General features: G+C 37.0%; 1 protein-coding gene across 3 annotated transcripts; it reads right to left on the bottom strand.

The window, feature by feature from the left end:
- Positions 1–909: 909 nt before the first annotated feature.
- Positions 910–9,846, bottom strand: ormdl3 (ORMDL sphingolipid biosynthesis regulator 3). 3 transcript variants are annotated; one of them, XR_013818653.1, is made up of 5 exons: positions 9,577–9,846; positions 9,159–9,368; positions 6,836–6,987; positions 1,718–3,782; positions 1,372–1,473 (listed from the first exon to the last, which is right to left on the bottom strand). XR_013818653.1 is itself a non-coding variant. In XM_079845863.1 (4 exons), exons 2-4 carry the CDS (start codon positions 9,330–9,332, stop codon positions 3,647–3,649), a joined length of 462 nt encoding a protein of 153 aa, XP_079701989.1. In that variant the 5' UTR covers positions 9,333–9,368; positions 9,577–9,846; the 3' UTR covers positions 910–3,646. The 3 variants fall into 3 exon arrangements, 2 of the variants coding, with proteins under 2 accessions (XP_079701989.1, XP_079701990.1); XM_079845863.1 differs by having other exon boundaries at positions 910–3,782; XM_079845864.1 differs by having other exon boundaries at positions 910–3,782; positions 9,159–9,364; positions 9,577–9,831.
- Positions 9,847–16,645: the final 6,799 nt, after the last annotated feature.

Below are 16,645 nucleotides of genomic sequence, written 5' to 3'. Positions count from 1 at the left end.
GTTTATGCAATAAACACAGAAGTATGCCATACAACAATTTAAAAAAATAATAAAACCCACACCTTCTGGGGTGTCATAAAAAATTATGATAGTGAAAAAGACCAAATAAAACAGTAAAATGTGAGTGAAGGAAGGAAGGAAACCCCTCACGTTTGGAATGGATCTGCTCACTGAGCGGAGAGACGTGCTGACAGGGAGATAGACAACTTGCACAGGCTGAAGCTAGTAATGGAGAACTGAGACTGACACATGAGGCCTCACTCTCGCCCATTCAGATGGACTCTCACCCAGTCAATGTTTAAAAAGTTGCTGGCTTTGGGTAACAGCCCAAAGAGCATGGCCCTGGCTCACGTTGCACACTGAAATACTGGCGAGTTGCTTTCTTTTGTAGTGTCGCTGTCTTTAAGGTATTTTTTTTATTTGCCTTAGAAATGTCAGTTACCTAATTTAATCTGTAAAGCCATAGATCAATATTAAAGGGATAGTTCACGCAAAAAAATTTAATTCTGTCATCATTTACTCACCCTCAAGTTGTTCCAAACCTGTATTAGTTTCTTTGTTCTGCTGAACACAAAAGAAGATATTTTGAAGAATGTTTGTAACAAAGCAGATAGAGCAACAATTGACTACAATAGTATTTTTTCCCCTACTATGGTAGTCAATGGCTGCTCTCTCTCTGGTTACAAACATTCTTCAAAATATCTTTTTGAAAATTGAAATGAAAATTCTTACCCTCATGTCTTTCCACACCTGTTCTGTAGAACACATGTTGGAACCTCATCGACTTTCATTGTATGGACAAAAAAGTTGAAACCACCTTCAAAATATCTTCTTTTGTTCCGCATAAGAAAGAAACTCAGCATTGGAAGGACATGAGGGTGGATAAATGATGAAAGAATTTCTATTTTTAAGTTCTGTTTTATTCATCCGACACATTGTAAAATGTCATGTAGAGTTCATTCATTTATTAGGCTACTGCACATTAACTGATGAATACGTAATATTTTCCCCCTGCTGTTTAACCTCGCACAGCATCACGTGACTTGCTGTGGGAGTTGCTTTGCTGCTTCTGTCACAATCACTGTGTGAACGTAAACAGAAGAAACTGTTGGGTATAGATGGCATAGAACTATAGAATTTATCTGAAAGACTCTGCAGCACTATAGAAGAAAGAAAGGCTCTGATATCACTCAGCATGAACCCGGACATCGGCATCCTGCCAGACGCACGCACCGCAGAACGCAACACCTCAGATTACCATACCCCAACAGACCAACTTCACAAGAGTTCCTGTTCTAACAGTTCCTAAAACATTAAGATTCATAGCTTGCAGAATTTACTCTGTAACAAACATAAAGGTAAAATAGCCGTGTAAATGGGTAACACTTTATTTTAAGGTTTAGGCTAACAGTTACACGTTACTACATGTACTTACTATAGTAATAACAGTAAATTATGCATAATTACAAGTAACTAACCACAAACCAAACCAACCCTAACTCTATAGTAAGAACAGAGAAATAACTTATTTGAGTTAGTACAGGGGTTACACTTTATTTTTAAGGTGTCTTTGTTACACTGTAATTATACATTTAAGTACTAAGTAATATTAAGTAACTATATGTAGGCCTACTTACTATAGGGTTAAGATTAGGGTTTGGTTTGGGGTTAGTTGCATGTAATTATGCATAATTTATCGTTATTAACTACATGTAACATTTGTAACAATGACACTGTAAAATAAAGTGTTACCAAATAAAGAGTAACCTATAAATGTACTAATACAGTATGTGATTAAATCACATTTCAGGGAACATCCCTTTAGCTACAATTGATGCATCCAGTCAAATGAGTTGCTTTCTGCAAATAATGAGAACTGAAGCCCAGTTGATGAAAAATCAGCTCTAAATGAATTAACAATAACAATTATTTTCACATGAAATCATCCATAACAATTGCATTAAGCAAATAAACAAGAATGCAAAAGGTACCCTGTAAACAAATCAAGTATGAAGAGATCATCAACTCTGCAGGAAGGCTTTTTGCAAATGCATCTAATATTGAGTGTAACGTGAGAGGGCAAATAATACAGTTTCTATAATTGTAATAATAGTAAGGATTATTGCAAATACTGGTCAACATTAAACAAGCATCTGTCATGAAACGTACAATAACACAGAATATATGACTTACAAACAAAAGTAAACTGTGATAAGAACAAATATGGGATTCAAAGTCAACTGATTTGCTAGATAAGGTGTTACTCCACATATGCAGGATTGCCGTTTACACTATCGTTCTGACTGTAATCCGTACCATCAAAGAGAGGCAGCAATAAAACAAACATTACAGAGAGCATGACTAAGACACCAGTATAACTGCTACTAAACAGACAAATTATGAAATGCTGTCATTTTCAAAGCGTCCTTTGCAGAATCTTGCTCACAATTATGAATTATTAGAAATTATGTCATGCAAAATGCATATCACAGGGCCTGTCATCAGTCCACCGGTCCATACTGTTATTCACAAAATGCAGTATGCAGTTTGTCAAATTTGAAATCTGGTCTTTTAGACCATTATCTGTATTGTGACAGATGGGTTTGAGAGAAAGAGAGCATGGTGATTGTCCATAAACATTGAAAAAGCACTTAAACATCTTATTCACATTTTGTTAATGCTTTGCAGAAATATTCTGTACTTTAGTAAACTGCATTAACATTTAAATGATCCTGACTCACACTGGGACATGAAGTGCAGGTACATAAGCGTCCAACAAGACGGATTACGATCCAAAGGTCATGTGCACAGCCAGACTGCAGTTTCTCTCTTGGTGGAAAAAATAAGGATCCAATCCGATATTCCCTGTACCGGTGCTCCCCATCTAGAGCTCTTAGAGGTTTTAAATTCCCATGCATCCAGCTAACTCATTTTATTACTCAATATTAAGTGCATGTTATAAAAGAGTGAAAGGTTTTAGGCCACTGGTTAAACACTAGATATGTATCACTGCAACAGACATCTGTTTAAAATATGTTATAAAATTCAACTCGTTTTGTTTTGAATCTAAAACGGTGTTTTAAGGTTTGAAATAAAGGGCTGACAAAAGTGCTATCAGGACAGGGTGACAATGTCCAATGGGATTGAAGCCAGTCTTTTGCACCTGGGCTAAAAATAGCCTTGTACACTTTCTTCAGAAACACAGTAGGCCTACCTTTCTTCACTCTCCCCAGTGGCATGCTGAATCAGGCCGCCAAAACAGTTAAGAAGATTATTTGGACCCATCAGATTCATTGCATCAACTCAGCATTTATGCCAAAGTGACTGAAAGCTAACATGTGGCTCCACATGACGTACATAACTGTTAAGCAACACTGTCTGTTTCAACAAAGTAGAACGGAGGTCCTAACATCTCCAGAGACCCTCATCTGCTGCATTCTGCTACAAATGTGTTTGTATCTAACAAATGTTATACAAAAAAACATCAATAAAAGTGATGCAGTAGCAGACAAATTGGCCAGTTCGACCACAAAGCAGCAGAGCATCCGAAGGAGCCCTAAATTTCCCCCTTTATTATTTCCACAGAGAAAGTCATGAAGCGCCCTGTGTGTCAACACATCCTCTTGCGTTGAAGATCAAAACCTCATCAGTACTTATTGATTCCGAAGAGACGGACCCCATGGAATTGAGGAAGTTTGGGGATAAGCACAGTGAGCAGGGAAATGGTGTTGATGATGAAGTGGACCCTGTCATACTTTGTATAGAAACTGGTCAGGAAATACCTGTAGAGGGGAAGGACAAGGACAAGATCAAGTCAGATGTCAGACAGCAACATGAGATGCACAGATGCCAGGGCTATAAAAGTTGCTCAAGCAAGCACAGAACAACACTGCATCTAATGGGAACACAGGATGTGGTTTCTTCAGGCTGCAACAGAATGCGGATTTTAAATCGATATAAAATCAAAATACATATTTACATTCTTAATGAATAGTAGTATTGTGAACAATAGTGCATGTTACTCTAAAGAAAAAAATTGCCTACAATAATATAATATAATATAATATAATATAATATAATATAATATAATATAATATAATATAATATAATATAATATAATATAATATAATATAATATAATATAATATAATATAATATATAATAACTTGTTTATCCTCTGAAATTCCTTTCCTTTCACTATCTATTTAGGCCCTGTTTTAGCAACTAACTATGCAGTGTTGTTACTGTGTCTAACTAAAAGTATTAAAAATCATTTTTTGTTCATTGAAATAAAGCTGAAACATAATAAAACATAACTATTAGAGGAAAAATCTAAACTTAACCTTGCCTTGGCAGCTAATTTAAATAAACTTAAAATATTAGTTCACATTAAAATGAAATTTGACCCCATGATTTACTCACTCTCAAGCCATCCTAAGTGTATATGATTTTCTTCTTTCTGATGAACACAATCCATTATATTAATAAATATCCTGGCTCTTTCAAGCTTTACAAATGGCAGTGAACGGGGCTCACGAGTTTGAAGCTCAAAAAAGGGCCTCCATCCATCATATTAGTACTCCACACAGCTCCGGGGGGGGGTTAATAAAGGCCTTCTGAAGCAAATCCACGGGTTTTTGTAAAAATATCCAGATTGGCTTCTGTATTCAACTTACGAAGAAAGTGTAACACAATACGCTACGCCCTATTCATATGTCACGTCAGTTACGTACGTTTTTTTTTCCGTACGTTGAAAACAGAAGGCGGTCTGGTGGAAGCTAGATATTTACTAGAACTGCACGATTAATCACAATCACGATTTGGGTTATGTGCAATTATGAAAGCGCAAAGGTTGCGATTTTAATTAAATAAATATATGCCCAGTGTGTTAGTGACGAGCGGCTATGACTGCGACTGCGAGTTTGAGTTGCGTATAATGTGTGCTTGAAAAAGCAACACACGTCAAACATCTTAACAAACTAGTAATGTGAAGCGTTCATAAACCTGTTGTCCAATAAAGTACAACATTTAATAACAAGTTTTAACTCACTTCATATCGTCAGTCGAGCTGTTGTGGCTTCTTATCACAGAATGTCAATCAGCACTGCATACTTTATTATTATGAAAATACCCGAGAAGGCTTGAAGAACTCAAACACCATATCTTGTCGCAGAAGTATTATCTTCATGTTTAATCAGTCAAAGTGTTTCTATCTTCGTTTTATTCAGCTGAGCCTACAAGGAGCTTCACATTAGGGATTTCCCTTAGGGATTTCCTGAAAACGATTACTTCTCTGAGGAAAATGTGGAGTTTCTGCTCGAGGGCGCCCTCTGGCCTCCAGTGTGAATGAAACTTTTGGGTAGAAAATAAGAAAAATAATACTTCTAAACAAATGTATATGACAATCCATGTGTTTTTCTTCAATGTACAGGAGTTTTAATCCCCACAGTGGATGCATAAGATGCTAAAATTTCATTTTAAAGACATAGACTTTAAGAAATTGATAGCACAGATAAAAAGCACAATTTTTTTTTTTTTTTTTACAATAAATCCTTAGACCTTTCTAATGATTTTTAGTCATAGGCTGTCTGCATATTAACAGGTAACCCATCATTTTTTTGTTTTCTGTCAAATTTAAATATTATTATTATTATACTGTTATATTTATTCTTAAATGCTCTATTTAAATTTTTTAATAATGAATGTTTTTGTAATAGTAATATTTCTTATTTTTATTTAGCAATAATAATAATTATTATTATTCATATTAATATATAAACACAAAATGTTATATACACCTTTTCATTTGTAAAAAAAAATAAAAAAATAAATAAAATCCCATTTTAAATCGCAATTGCAATTTTTAATATTTACTTTATAAATTTTTAAATATGGATTTTCTTTTTTTACAAAAAAAACATGGATTTGCTTCAGATGGCCTTTATTAACCCCCCGGAGCCATGTGGAGTACGTTTATTATGTATGGAGGCCCTTTTTTGAGCTTCAAACTCGTGAGCCCCGTTCAACTGCCATTATAAAGCTTGAAAGAGCCAGGATATTTATTAATATAACTGATTGTGTTCATCAGAAAGAAGACAATCATATACACTTAGGATGGCTTGAGGGTGAGTAAATCATGGGACAATTTTAGTTTTAAAGTGAACTAATCCTTTACTAAAACCAAAATAAAAATAAATTGAAGCTAAATAGAAATCTTAAAAAAATGTGAAATGTATTCATGTGAAAACTGAAAAAAATAAGCCAATAAAAAAAGTCAATAAAAGCCAATTAAAAAAGTCAATAATGCTCTAATGATATAAAATAAAACTGCTACTATGTAACATCCACTTTTCACCATCCGATTCACATAGGATATAATCAACCCAGCTGAAAATAACATCTTAAATCTGGTTTGCCGAATTTAGCTGCTCTCTCGGACTGGTGAGGCTGGTCTGTTGGCTGCTTTTAGAGGAGTTTTAAGTACTTTTCTGATGGTCAGACAGGTAGACTAACCTAAACAACAGCTAAGCCAGGCTAGCATCCTCATCCCTCACTGTAGCTGACAGATACATCCTTGCAATAGGAGAGGAGAAGACACGAGAGAGAAGAAAACTGTAGAGCAAATGACCTGACTGACTGACTAAATGTTTCTAAATCCGGCTCTCCTTGCCAGCAGAAACCACAGGAAGTCAGCATCACTCCCTCTTGCTCATGGTCATGCAGTGCAAGTTGTGAAAGCCTTCACAGTGCGTGTGCAGAACACAACCAAAAGAGACAAATTGGCGTGACGGACAGAATAAAGGACAGAATCGCTGAGTAAAAGTAAACACTCTTACAGTATAATAGGGGTGATGGTGAGAAACTTTCGAGAGGCGGTGAACTGGACACCGTAGTCCATCTGTTCCCAGTAGGTCAGTAGCCTGGCCTTGCCTTGGTCCGGAGTCTCAAAAGGCGTTCCTTTAACCGTGTGTAGGATGATATACATGCACTACAACAGAAAGACAGTCACAGAACATCATGACCTTTGGTACAATTCTTCAACGCACTATCAGCAGATGTTGTGAAACTCTTAGGACAACAGCAAGAGCTGATCTGTTTTGGGAGCAGGACGAAGAAAGGCGATACAGGAAGGCTCTGTAAGTCCCCCATTGGCTGAAATTACAGAACCTGGAGTCAGCAACTGAACGGGCCAAAATTCAGCAAGAAAAATTGTTGCCGTTTCAGAGATCCTGCAGCTGGGGACTGTCACAAAACAAATGCTTATTTTAAGCCTTTGCTTCTTAAAGTCCCAGTGAACCGGAAGTTGCAACCGACTTTATTTCAGTGATTTGACGTATTTCCGAGAGAAACGGAATACTAAATGAGCAGAACAGAGGGCGTGGTTTGTTTTTTCCTCCCTGTGACCTGATTGGATATAGAAACGTAGGCGTTTCATTCAAAAAACGCACCTCCTCGCCATCTCTGTTTATTAGCTCGCGGGCAGTTGGATGGGCGTGTTTAATGATGGCATGTCGGTGTCGAAGCCCAAGCCGTCATACAGACGTCATCAAAAAAGGCCTGCCAATGTAGAGGGGAGGAGCATTTTCAGATTTTGATTAAAGATTACAAAGCCAAATAATTTTTTGATGCGGATTGACTTGCACGGATGGATTGTTCACCACAAAACTAGCAATTTGCGCTAACAAAGTAAATATGATCAATTTTGATTTCACGAGGACTTTAAGAAGTTCTTACAAATGCATCTGTGCGACATTTACACTATGAAACTAATGCAATGGTTCTCAATTGGTGGAGTGCTTTCCATATCTTTTGTTGGAAATACACAGCACAAATTCAAATGTCACTTTGACACTTGTCGATGTTGGCCTCTGCAATTTGACAGGTTGCGTCCTTAAGACAACGTAGACTAAATACTATCAGGGTTCGGGAGAAATGAAATACATGTAACTTATTTACATATTTCAAATAAAAAAATTGAGAAACTGTATTTCATTACAGTTACATTTTAAATGGATGGCAATTAAATAACAGTTACATTCAAAAAGTATTTTAGATAACCCAAGTGATTACGTTGAATTTGAATGTCATATATTTAATTTACACATTAATGTAAGCTGTAACAGGCAATTCATATAAATATCTGCAAAAGCATCCTAAGATACATTTCTGCTCACAAGTTTCATACCCCTTGCAGAATATGCATAATTTGAATACTATTTTTGAATACTTATTTTTAACAAAATAAGAGGGATCTGGGATCATAAAAATGGTATGTTATATATATTTAGTACTGTCCTGAATAAGCTATTTCACATAATAGATGTTTGCATATACTCCACTAGACAAAATGACTGAATTTATACAAATAGCCACATTCAAAAATGTACATACCCTTGAATCTTAACTGTCTGTCATTACCTGGATGACCCACAACTGTTTTCATGTTTCATGTTAAGTCAATTGTTTAGGTAATTTTTCTCACACAATTCTGACTTAAGGCATTGTGTTGCCTTCTTGAGCCTCAATATATATATATATTATATATATATATATATATATATATATATATATATATATATATATATATATATATATATATATATATATATATATATATATATATAACATAAGATTGCTTTTTTTTTTTTTTTTTGCTTCAATAAATATTGTGGAAGACCGATATAAAATAATATTCAAAAGAAAACCGATTCCTATGTTTGGTCATCCCTTTGTGATGGATACCTTATTAGTATTCCAAAGTATTTGGATTAAAATACAAAACTGGTGTAATCTACACGAAATACATTTTAAAAGTAACCTTCCCAACGCTGAATACTAAATAAAAAGTTAATACAACAATAGGTTCACTGGCAGTCAGGATAAACACAGTTTGAGCACAATATTGGTGCGATAAATTGCTAGCCAAAAGCATGACACCATGAAAATTTTCCCTTCAGTCAATATGTCATGTAAATAATTTTGCATATTGTAATTAAATACATTTCAGTGTTTGATTAGGGACAGTTTTGGTCCTGCCTGTGTTGAATCACCACTTGATTTAGCAAATCATCGACTGACCTAAAAAATCTTATTGAGGTGCTCTACGTAACACCAGCAGATGAACTTTCTAGCATGAGGCTGTCATTCAGCAGCTCTTACCATGTTGTGGATGAGGTTGGTGAGGGTCCAGACCACAGGCACACTGACGATAGGTATGCTGAGCAATATGATGTGTAGGAGGCCGATACCAAGCACATATGAAAGCCATATACCCCTGCTGTTCATCACTCGCGTGTTTGGGTTCACCTCACTGTGCGCCGTGCCCACATTCATCCTCGCGCAGAAGAGGGACACTCTATTGCTCACTTACTGACACAGACAAGAAGCAAGTGTAAATGCACATATGTGTTTAAAATGGCATTTAGTTCACTGACATTTGGACGCATAGACTATAAGAAGTCCTAAAACAAAATGTAAAAATCACCATCATTATGCAGTGTGGAAAAGCAACTTCTGAAACAGTTCAATTATTGTTGTCATTTAAAACTATAAGTAGGACAAAGCAATGGTCACTTACAGTACAATATTGCGCACGAGTCTTCACGAATCACGCAGAAACTTCACAATAAGTCTTTACGAAAATAATAGCGCTATTTTCCTCGTTTCGTAAACGTTATCGGGATATCTTCCTTTCTGGAGCCTTTATGCAACGTAGCCTTGCTGTTTTGCGCACACGAGAGCTGACACGTCTGTTTATTTCATCATGTTTGCTTTGAAGCACTTTGTTCCTGTGCAAACAGATGGTGACAACACAGCAAGACTTCATCGTTTCACGTCATAATTTTTCAGAATTTACCTTTAGAAAGATGGAAATGTATTCATCGTTATAGCCGCGGATTGGATGGTGTGAGTCACATGGAAGATTTTGCCCAATCAGCGTTCGATGCGTTGATAATTTGCTGAAAAGGCGCACGCCCCCCCCTAACGTCATAGAAAGTGCTAGTGAGGAGAGATTAGGCAATTATGCAAAAATAATACAGAGATTTATGGGTATAGTAGTTTATTTAAACGAAATATCATAGATTATGTAGTACTCGCAAATGGCTGTTTTGTAACAGCAAGTTCATAACAGGTTTATAATAAGTTCAAATTGTGACAGGATTTCACACTGGATAGACTTTGTATCCCGTTATGAAAGTTGCAATGCGTTCATTGTTTTAAAGGGGTAGTTCACCCTAAAGTGAAAAACTTTATCATTTACTTTCCCTCGTGTTGTTTCAAAACTGTATGATTTATTTTCTTCTGTGGGACACCAAACAAGAAGTTAAGCAGAATGTTAAGGGCTGACAGACGAAGTAGTACTTTAATGGTATGGGGGGAAATGCAGGGACAGAGAAAAAAGACAAATGCTGACAGTAACATTCTTCCTAATTTCTCTTTCTGTGTTCAGCAGAGGAAAGAATAACAAATTGGATTGGATCAACATGATGATGAGTAAATTACAGGATTTTAATTTTTCTGTACTATATGGCAAGCCACTTTAGCTTTTATTGTTCCCAGCATTAAACTCTAATTCAATTCTTACTAGTAATAATGCAATTGACCGTTCGCAAAGACCCGCCCCCTTCAGTTACTGTTGCTATGTCCGACAAGCCATGGCGCTCTCACACCACACACGTTCTCACGTAGAGAAAATACATTGCGGAGCAAAGAGGACACTGACAACACGCCGTCAGACAGGACAGAGCAAGTTACTTGTGACATGAAACAAAGTCTCAACTTTAGCTATGTTTCCATCCAAAGTTGCGAATATAATTTATGTGAAAAAATGCCATATCGCATAAAACATTTGCGAATAAAGCACCGTTTCCATCCAGTGAGTCGAAGAGAACATAATCGTCACTTCCTGATAAACTACCGCTAAAAAATCACTAAGAAACATAGGAGACGCCACCATATATAATCATTTTCGTATATAATAAATTATTTGCGTCTCAGAGAAACTTGTGCGTCTCAATAAACGTGTTGGCATGCTTTCAGAGGCAGATGCTGCTGTTTGGGAACGCAGTCGTGTAAGACAGTTCTAGGAGGGAAATATACAGAGTATCTTTGACAACAGACTTCTGAAAGACCAAAACAGCATCTCAGATGTTTTGTAAACAAGATTTTTCCACTGGTAAGTATAGTTATGCTGCGAAAGTCACATGATTTTCTTTATGCGCATCAAGGAATTTATTCGGTAAATGCGTTTCCATCATAGTTTATGCGCATGTTTTCGTATCGGATAGAACATTTATCCGACTCAAACGAGCACATACGTTTTTTATGCGCATTTTTTGAGTTTATGCGCATCTTGGCATTTCCATTCAGCATTTTTTGATGCGATATCCCAAAATGCGCATACAAATAGGTGGATGGAAACATAGCTTTTGAAATTGTCATTTTTTAAAAGAAATTTAAACAATAAATACCGTTTTGTGGCTCTTAGATGTGTCGTGATCGCTGTACCACCTCAGTTAAAGCTGCTCGTGAACCAATTATCTCTTCCTTGCACTGTAAAAAAAAATTTTTGATTTTTTTTTTTTATTGATCATTACATATTGGCCCAATAAATTATCCCCATGCAAAAAGATGCATTGTACTAATCATAGCTTAAGGTCTTCACTCAAAATTAAAATTGTATATTCACCGAACATATTTAATTGTCCTCAGTCAATTTATGAAGTCAAAGTGAAAAATACATGTTGGATGAACAAGTCCTACGTCCGAAAAAATGTATACGCATTTGCGAAATGCGCCTGAAGAAAACCGTTTGTGTGGAGATTTCAAACTGTGACCGAAACACACATTCCCAAGAGAATAGAGATATTCATCGTCACAAGACGTTGGTGAGTATTGAGCACTGACATTATTCTCCAGAGTTTTGCTTTATGACCCGGTATGAAGTTTAAAAAACATTTTGTAGAATCACGAGTTCATGCATTCATTGGTTTCATGAGTGTGTTCTTGTTTACCACATAATTATCTAATGGTAGCCAATAGTTTTATTTTCCTCATGTCTTATATGTCTAAAATAATATGTAATAAGTAAATTACATAATTTGTGTGATATGCACCATGCGACACAGTGAACACCAATTACGTCGAGTAATGCTGGGAACATTAAAAGCTAAAAGGGCTTGCCATAGAACTATTCCTTAAGTACATACTGTGCAATTTAACTATTTAAGATTAAAAATTATGTGAGAAGTCTGTTTCCTAATCTTCTGGCACTGATTTATTTATTAAAACTAATAGATTTGTTCTTCTGAGCTCTTTTCTTTTTGTTATATTAAGTTCACATTGAAAATGCCTTTGAACCCTGTTTTTTATAGTTTTGTTTGTTAGTATTTTTATTCATTTATTTATATATATTTATTTTGCTATTACAAAATGCCCTTCATGTAAAGAGTTGTCCAAGAAAATCATAATATTAAATGTCACTAAAAACATGAATATATTGTGAGAGTATAAAAAATGTTTAATAGTCTATTTTCTAAAAGGTCACAAGGTAAAAAGTGTCCATAGTTGAGTTCAAGCTAGTGCACTACTTTAAAGACAATGTTTTTCTGAAGTTTACCATATCTCAACCCAAAATCAGTCAGCTAAAACAAGAGAGAGATTAAATGTTTTCACTATGACAAGGATGTTCTACATTTTGCACATCTCAGTATGATAGGTCCTTTCCATCACGTTGCATAATGTGAAGCTAATGCTCCAACAAATGCTATAAGGCCACAAATAGGCTGTAAGGCTGCTAATAGGCTTTTAAGCAAGAGTATTTAGTCTCTGGGCCAAAGATTTTCCTTTGCTGTGAAATGTAAAGCACTACTACACAAACTCTGTCATTTTGCCCTGTAGGAAATGAAACATGAACCATGAGTCTGAATGACGTGGGAGCGTCTTCACTGAAGATTAAACCGTAACAAACGCACACAACTTCAAAGCGCTGTGGCCTTCCCTCTCTTGTGCTTTCAATGCTCTTGGCGGGGAGCTACTACATTTTAAAAGCTGTTAAATTATATCTTGGAGCACAGAACATGCTACTCATGATATTCTTTAACAATGCAACCCTTAGGCCCGAAGATTTATGTTTCCCAACGTGATGATGTGATTTCTTCAGCTGTTGGAAGCAGGCAACCTTTAAAGACAAGATTACGTTTAGTCTCCTATAGAATTGCAGCAGCATTGTGTCTTTCTGTCCCCTGAGGGCCAAAACTTGTGACATTAATTAACCTTTAAATTATGACTTTATGCAGAGTAAATCACCGGCTGCAGATGAGATCAAATTGCCATTACGACAGTCAACAGAGACTAAACAGTGGCTTTATCAAGTGACTAATTTTTTTTCATATCGGCCTACTTATTCTTTTAACAGATGTTATTGAGTCTATGAGCATGAAAATCATAAAGTGTTAGAGGCATGAAGTTATTTCATTTTAAGAGCTTCCATAATTACTACTGTTCGTCTTACAGGAGACAACAGCTAAGGGATTTTATACTAGATTATACAAGATGAAATTTTCGCTGACGGTTCATGCATGTTCTTACAAACGTACGCATATTTGCCCCCGAGGTTTTTAACAAGAATTTGGAACATTCTCCCGCAGCATGCCTCAAATACTTCAAGCCAATCCCAACCGATTCCAGCCTTAAAATACATGTTAGCATACTGATTCCACTTTTCCCAAATAAATAACCAGATTTGATGGGTGTATGGAGCACAGCCGTTTCATAAGATTTTAATGTAATTCTGACACCACCAATGCTAAAGAAACCTCTAACGCTAATAAAATTACACAAGTTGGTCAATTTGGTCTCCAGTCTGAACATACATAAGATTTTAAACAATTAATTATAAAAGTGTGACAGTACCGAGAGTAACCAGAAGATGTCAGTATAAACACATGGTTGATTTTTATGGATTTCTTGAAAATATATTGTACGGTATATACTCACAGTTTATAGCTACTCTTTTTACTCACCTTTACTGAATCATGTGACCAGAACCTTGCCTCTGTTATCTTTGGTTTGCTCGGTTGGGGTTTAAAAGACATTATATAGACAGAGGAATTTATTGACAGAAAATATTGTCAATCTAACTATATTGACACTCTCGGATGAGGAAAAAAAAAACGGAATCGAGCTGATAATGACACTATTGTCTTCTTTAGAGATGCTTTATAGCTGAAATTGAAGTCGTTTAATAATTGACGAGTCTGTTGCTAATATATGAAACTTGTATGTTTTGTATTTATTAATTAAATTGGTTAATTGAACAGGTGTGGGGTGGTCAGTTGAAAAAAAGATCGTCTGTACAGTAGCCTAGTCTGTCTGTCACCATGGACTTGACTCGTTGAAATTCTGTCAGCATTTACTCACCCTCTTGACGTTTGAAAGCCGTTTCCTCAATAAACAAGAAGAGATGAACCATTTCAGACTTTTCCTCACAAAACTATGGCTTGAGAAGAAGGAATAGCACACAAATCATATGGATTACTTTTATGGTGCTTTTTGGTATATGAGGGTAAGTAAATTATACCAAAATCTTAATAATTGTTATGTGAAATAGCCCTTTAAGATGTCTAGCTACTGCCATATGTGTATTAAATAGAAAGTTCACCCAAAAAAATAAAATTCTGTCATTATTTACTCACCTTTATGTCGTTCCAAACTCAATGCGACTTTTGTTTATCTTCAAAACACAATAAAGGTCATTTTAATGGAAGTGAGAGATTTATGCCCCTCTATTGAAAGTCCATTCCACCAAAACCTTGATGCTTCAAAAAGTTCATAAATTTTCATGGAAAATTGAGCATATGAATAGAGCAGTTTAAGTCTTCTGAAGAGACACAGTTGTTATATGATTAACAGATTTGAAATTGAATACATCACATTGAATACTGTAAACATGGAAGTCAACCCTACTTGCTTGACACGCGAGAACAAACCTCAGACCTTCAACCCTTGAAAGTGAACCGGGGTAAGAATCTTTCCCAATCAGAGGTTCTTTTGAATCCTGTGAAAACTTGACATGACTTTTTTTAGAATGTCATATTTAACACAGTTCGAGTGACATTATTTCCACAACCCTTTAAAAAAATTCAGTTCATTCAAAAAATTAATATCTTCGTCTGGGGCCTGGGGTTTGGACTGTTGCACTCTTAAAATAAATACGGTTCTCACGTCTGATTTGCTTAAGAATGCGTGCCAGACGATGTGCTTTGCAAGGATAACCGTACCCCGAAATATGCAATATGCCCTGGTAATGTATTCATTTTCAAGCTTCAGTAACCTTAAGTCAAAAATAATTTCAAACCTGAGATAGGAGGAAGAGAGGGCTTGTGACCCAAGCTAGTCTAATGATAGCCACACTGGAAAAAGCTAAAGTACTGACACTCCATTATTGTCCTATAGAGGAAGCTGAGGATTAGAACACCAAAGAATTTCAATAAAAGAAGTGTCTGTTGTGGGGCCGAGGGTCCTGGGGGGCTGTGGAGCTTTAGGCATTGTCCTGGAGGGTGATTGAGAGCGAGAGGAGGGGAGCGGAGAAGCATTGTGCTGGGACGGAGCCTTTCTAAAGGTGGTTATTAGGAGAGAAATGGCGTGGGGGTGGCTGTTGACTCTTCATCTTGTGTGAACAAAGTATCTGGCATATAGCTCTCTCTCGCACGGCTTTCGCTTTACGGCGGCCATGAATACTCTCGGCGGGCTCGCCCAGACCTGCACGAAGCCTTTTGTCCGGCTTAAGTGCGGTTTAATTAAGCGAGCTCTGTGTCCTGAGAGAAGAGGCGCTTTAAAGCGCTCGGGTCCTGCGGAGATGCTGGGGATGATGTGTAGTATCAGGGCTATTGAAGGGGAAAGTGTTTGCTGCTCTAATGAAAAAGGTTTGTTTGGGGGGGATGAGTGGGGAGGGTGGAGGAGTGTCTGGGCTTTGTCCCCAGCTTACAAAGTAGGGACAAAAGCAGTGATATTATACAAATGCACCCATTTCCAGGACATGATGCAGGGACGGGGGCCCGGAGACGGGTCGGACTGCTCCATCTCAGCCCCGTTGGCACCTTACAAAATGATTTTTTCCCCCCACCACAAAGATACGCATTCTAGTTAAATCCCGAGAGCAGGGGCTTCTGGGTACCGCAAATTTGGGGGTTGCGGACTTAAGCGGATTTTCTCTGCAACTGTAAGAACAAGCTAATTCCTCAGACCTCCTTTATCTCTAACATGGTAATAACAAACAATGAAATTCTGAAGAGAAAGGGGCAAAGGAAGAGGAGGGAGGAGAAACGCAGACACAAAAGAAGTAGAGATGGAGAGAATGAAAGAGAGGAGAGACGTGTGTGAGGAGAGGGTGGGCTTGGGCGTGTTAAGAAACTTTCTCGCTCTAGTGTTATGTGTGAACTCTCCGCTAATCCAGGTTTTATTGCTTGCCTGTGTCCGGCAACACTGTCCGGATTGAGTGTGTGTGTGTGTGTGTGTGTGTGTGTGTGTGCGCGAGGGATAGTGGGGGTCTGCACATGTCCTTCTTTGAGGAAAGCCTGAGAAAGAGCCGGACCTGGTTACAGCCGTTTTCGGGTCGCCTTAGAAACCTGCACCACAGGGGTCCT

This window comes from Gobio gobio (genome assembly GCF_949357685.1).
Source record: "Gobio gobio genome assembly, chromosome: 20".
NCBI lineage: Eukaryota > Metazoa > Chordata > Actinopteri > Cypriniformes > Gobionidae > Gobio > Gobio gobio.
Note: the sequence above shows the minus strand (reverse complement) of the source record. Positions and strands in the feature narration are given on the sequence as shown.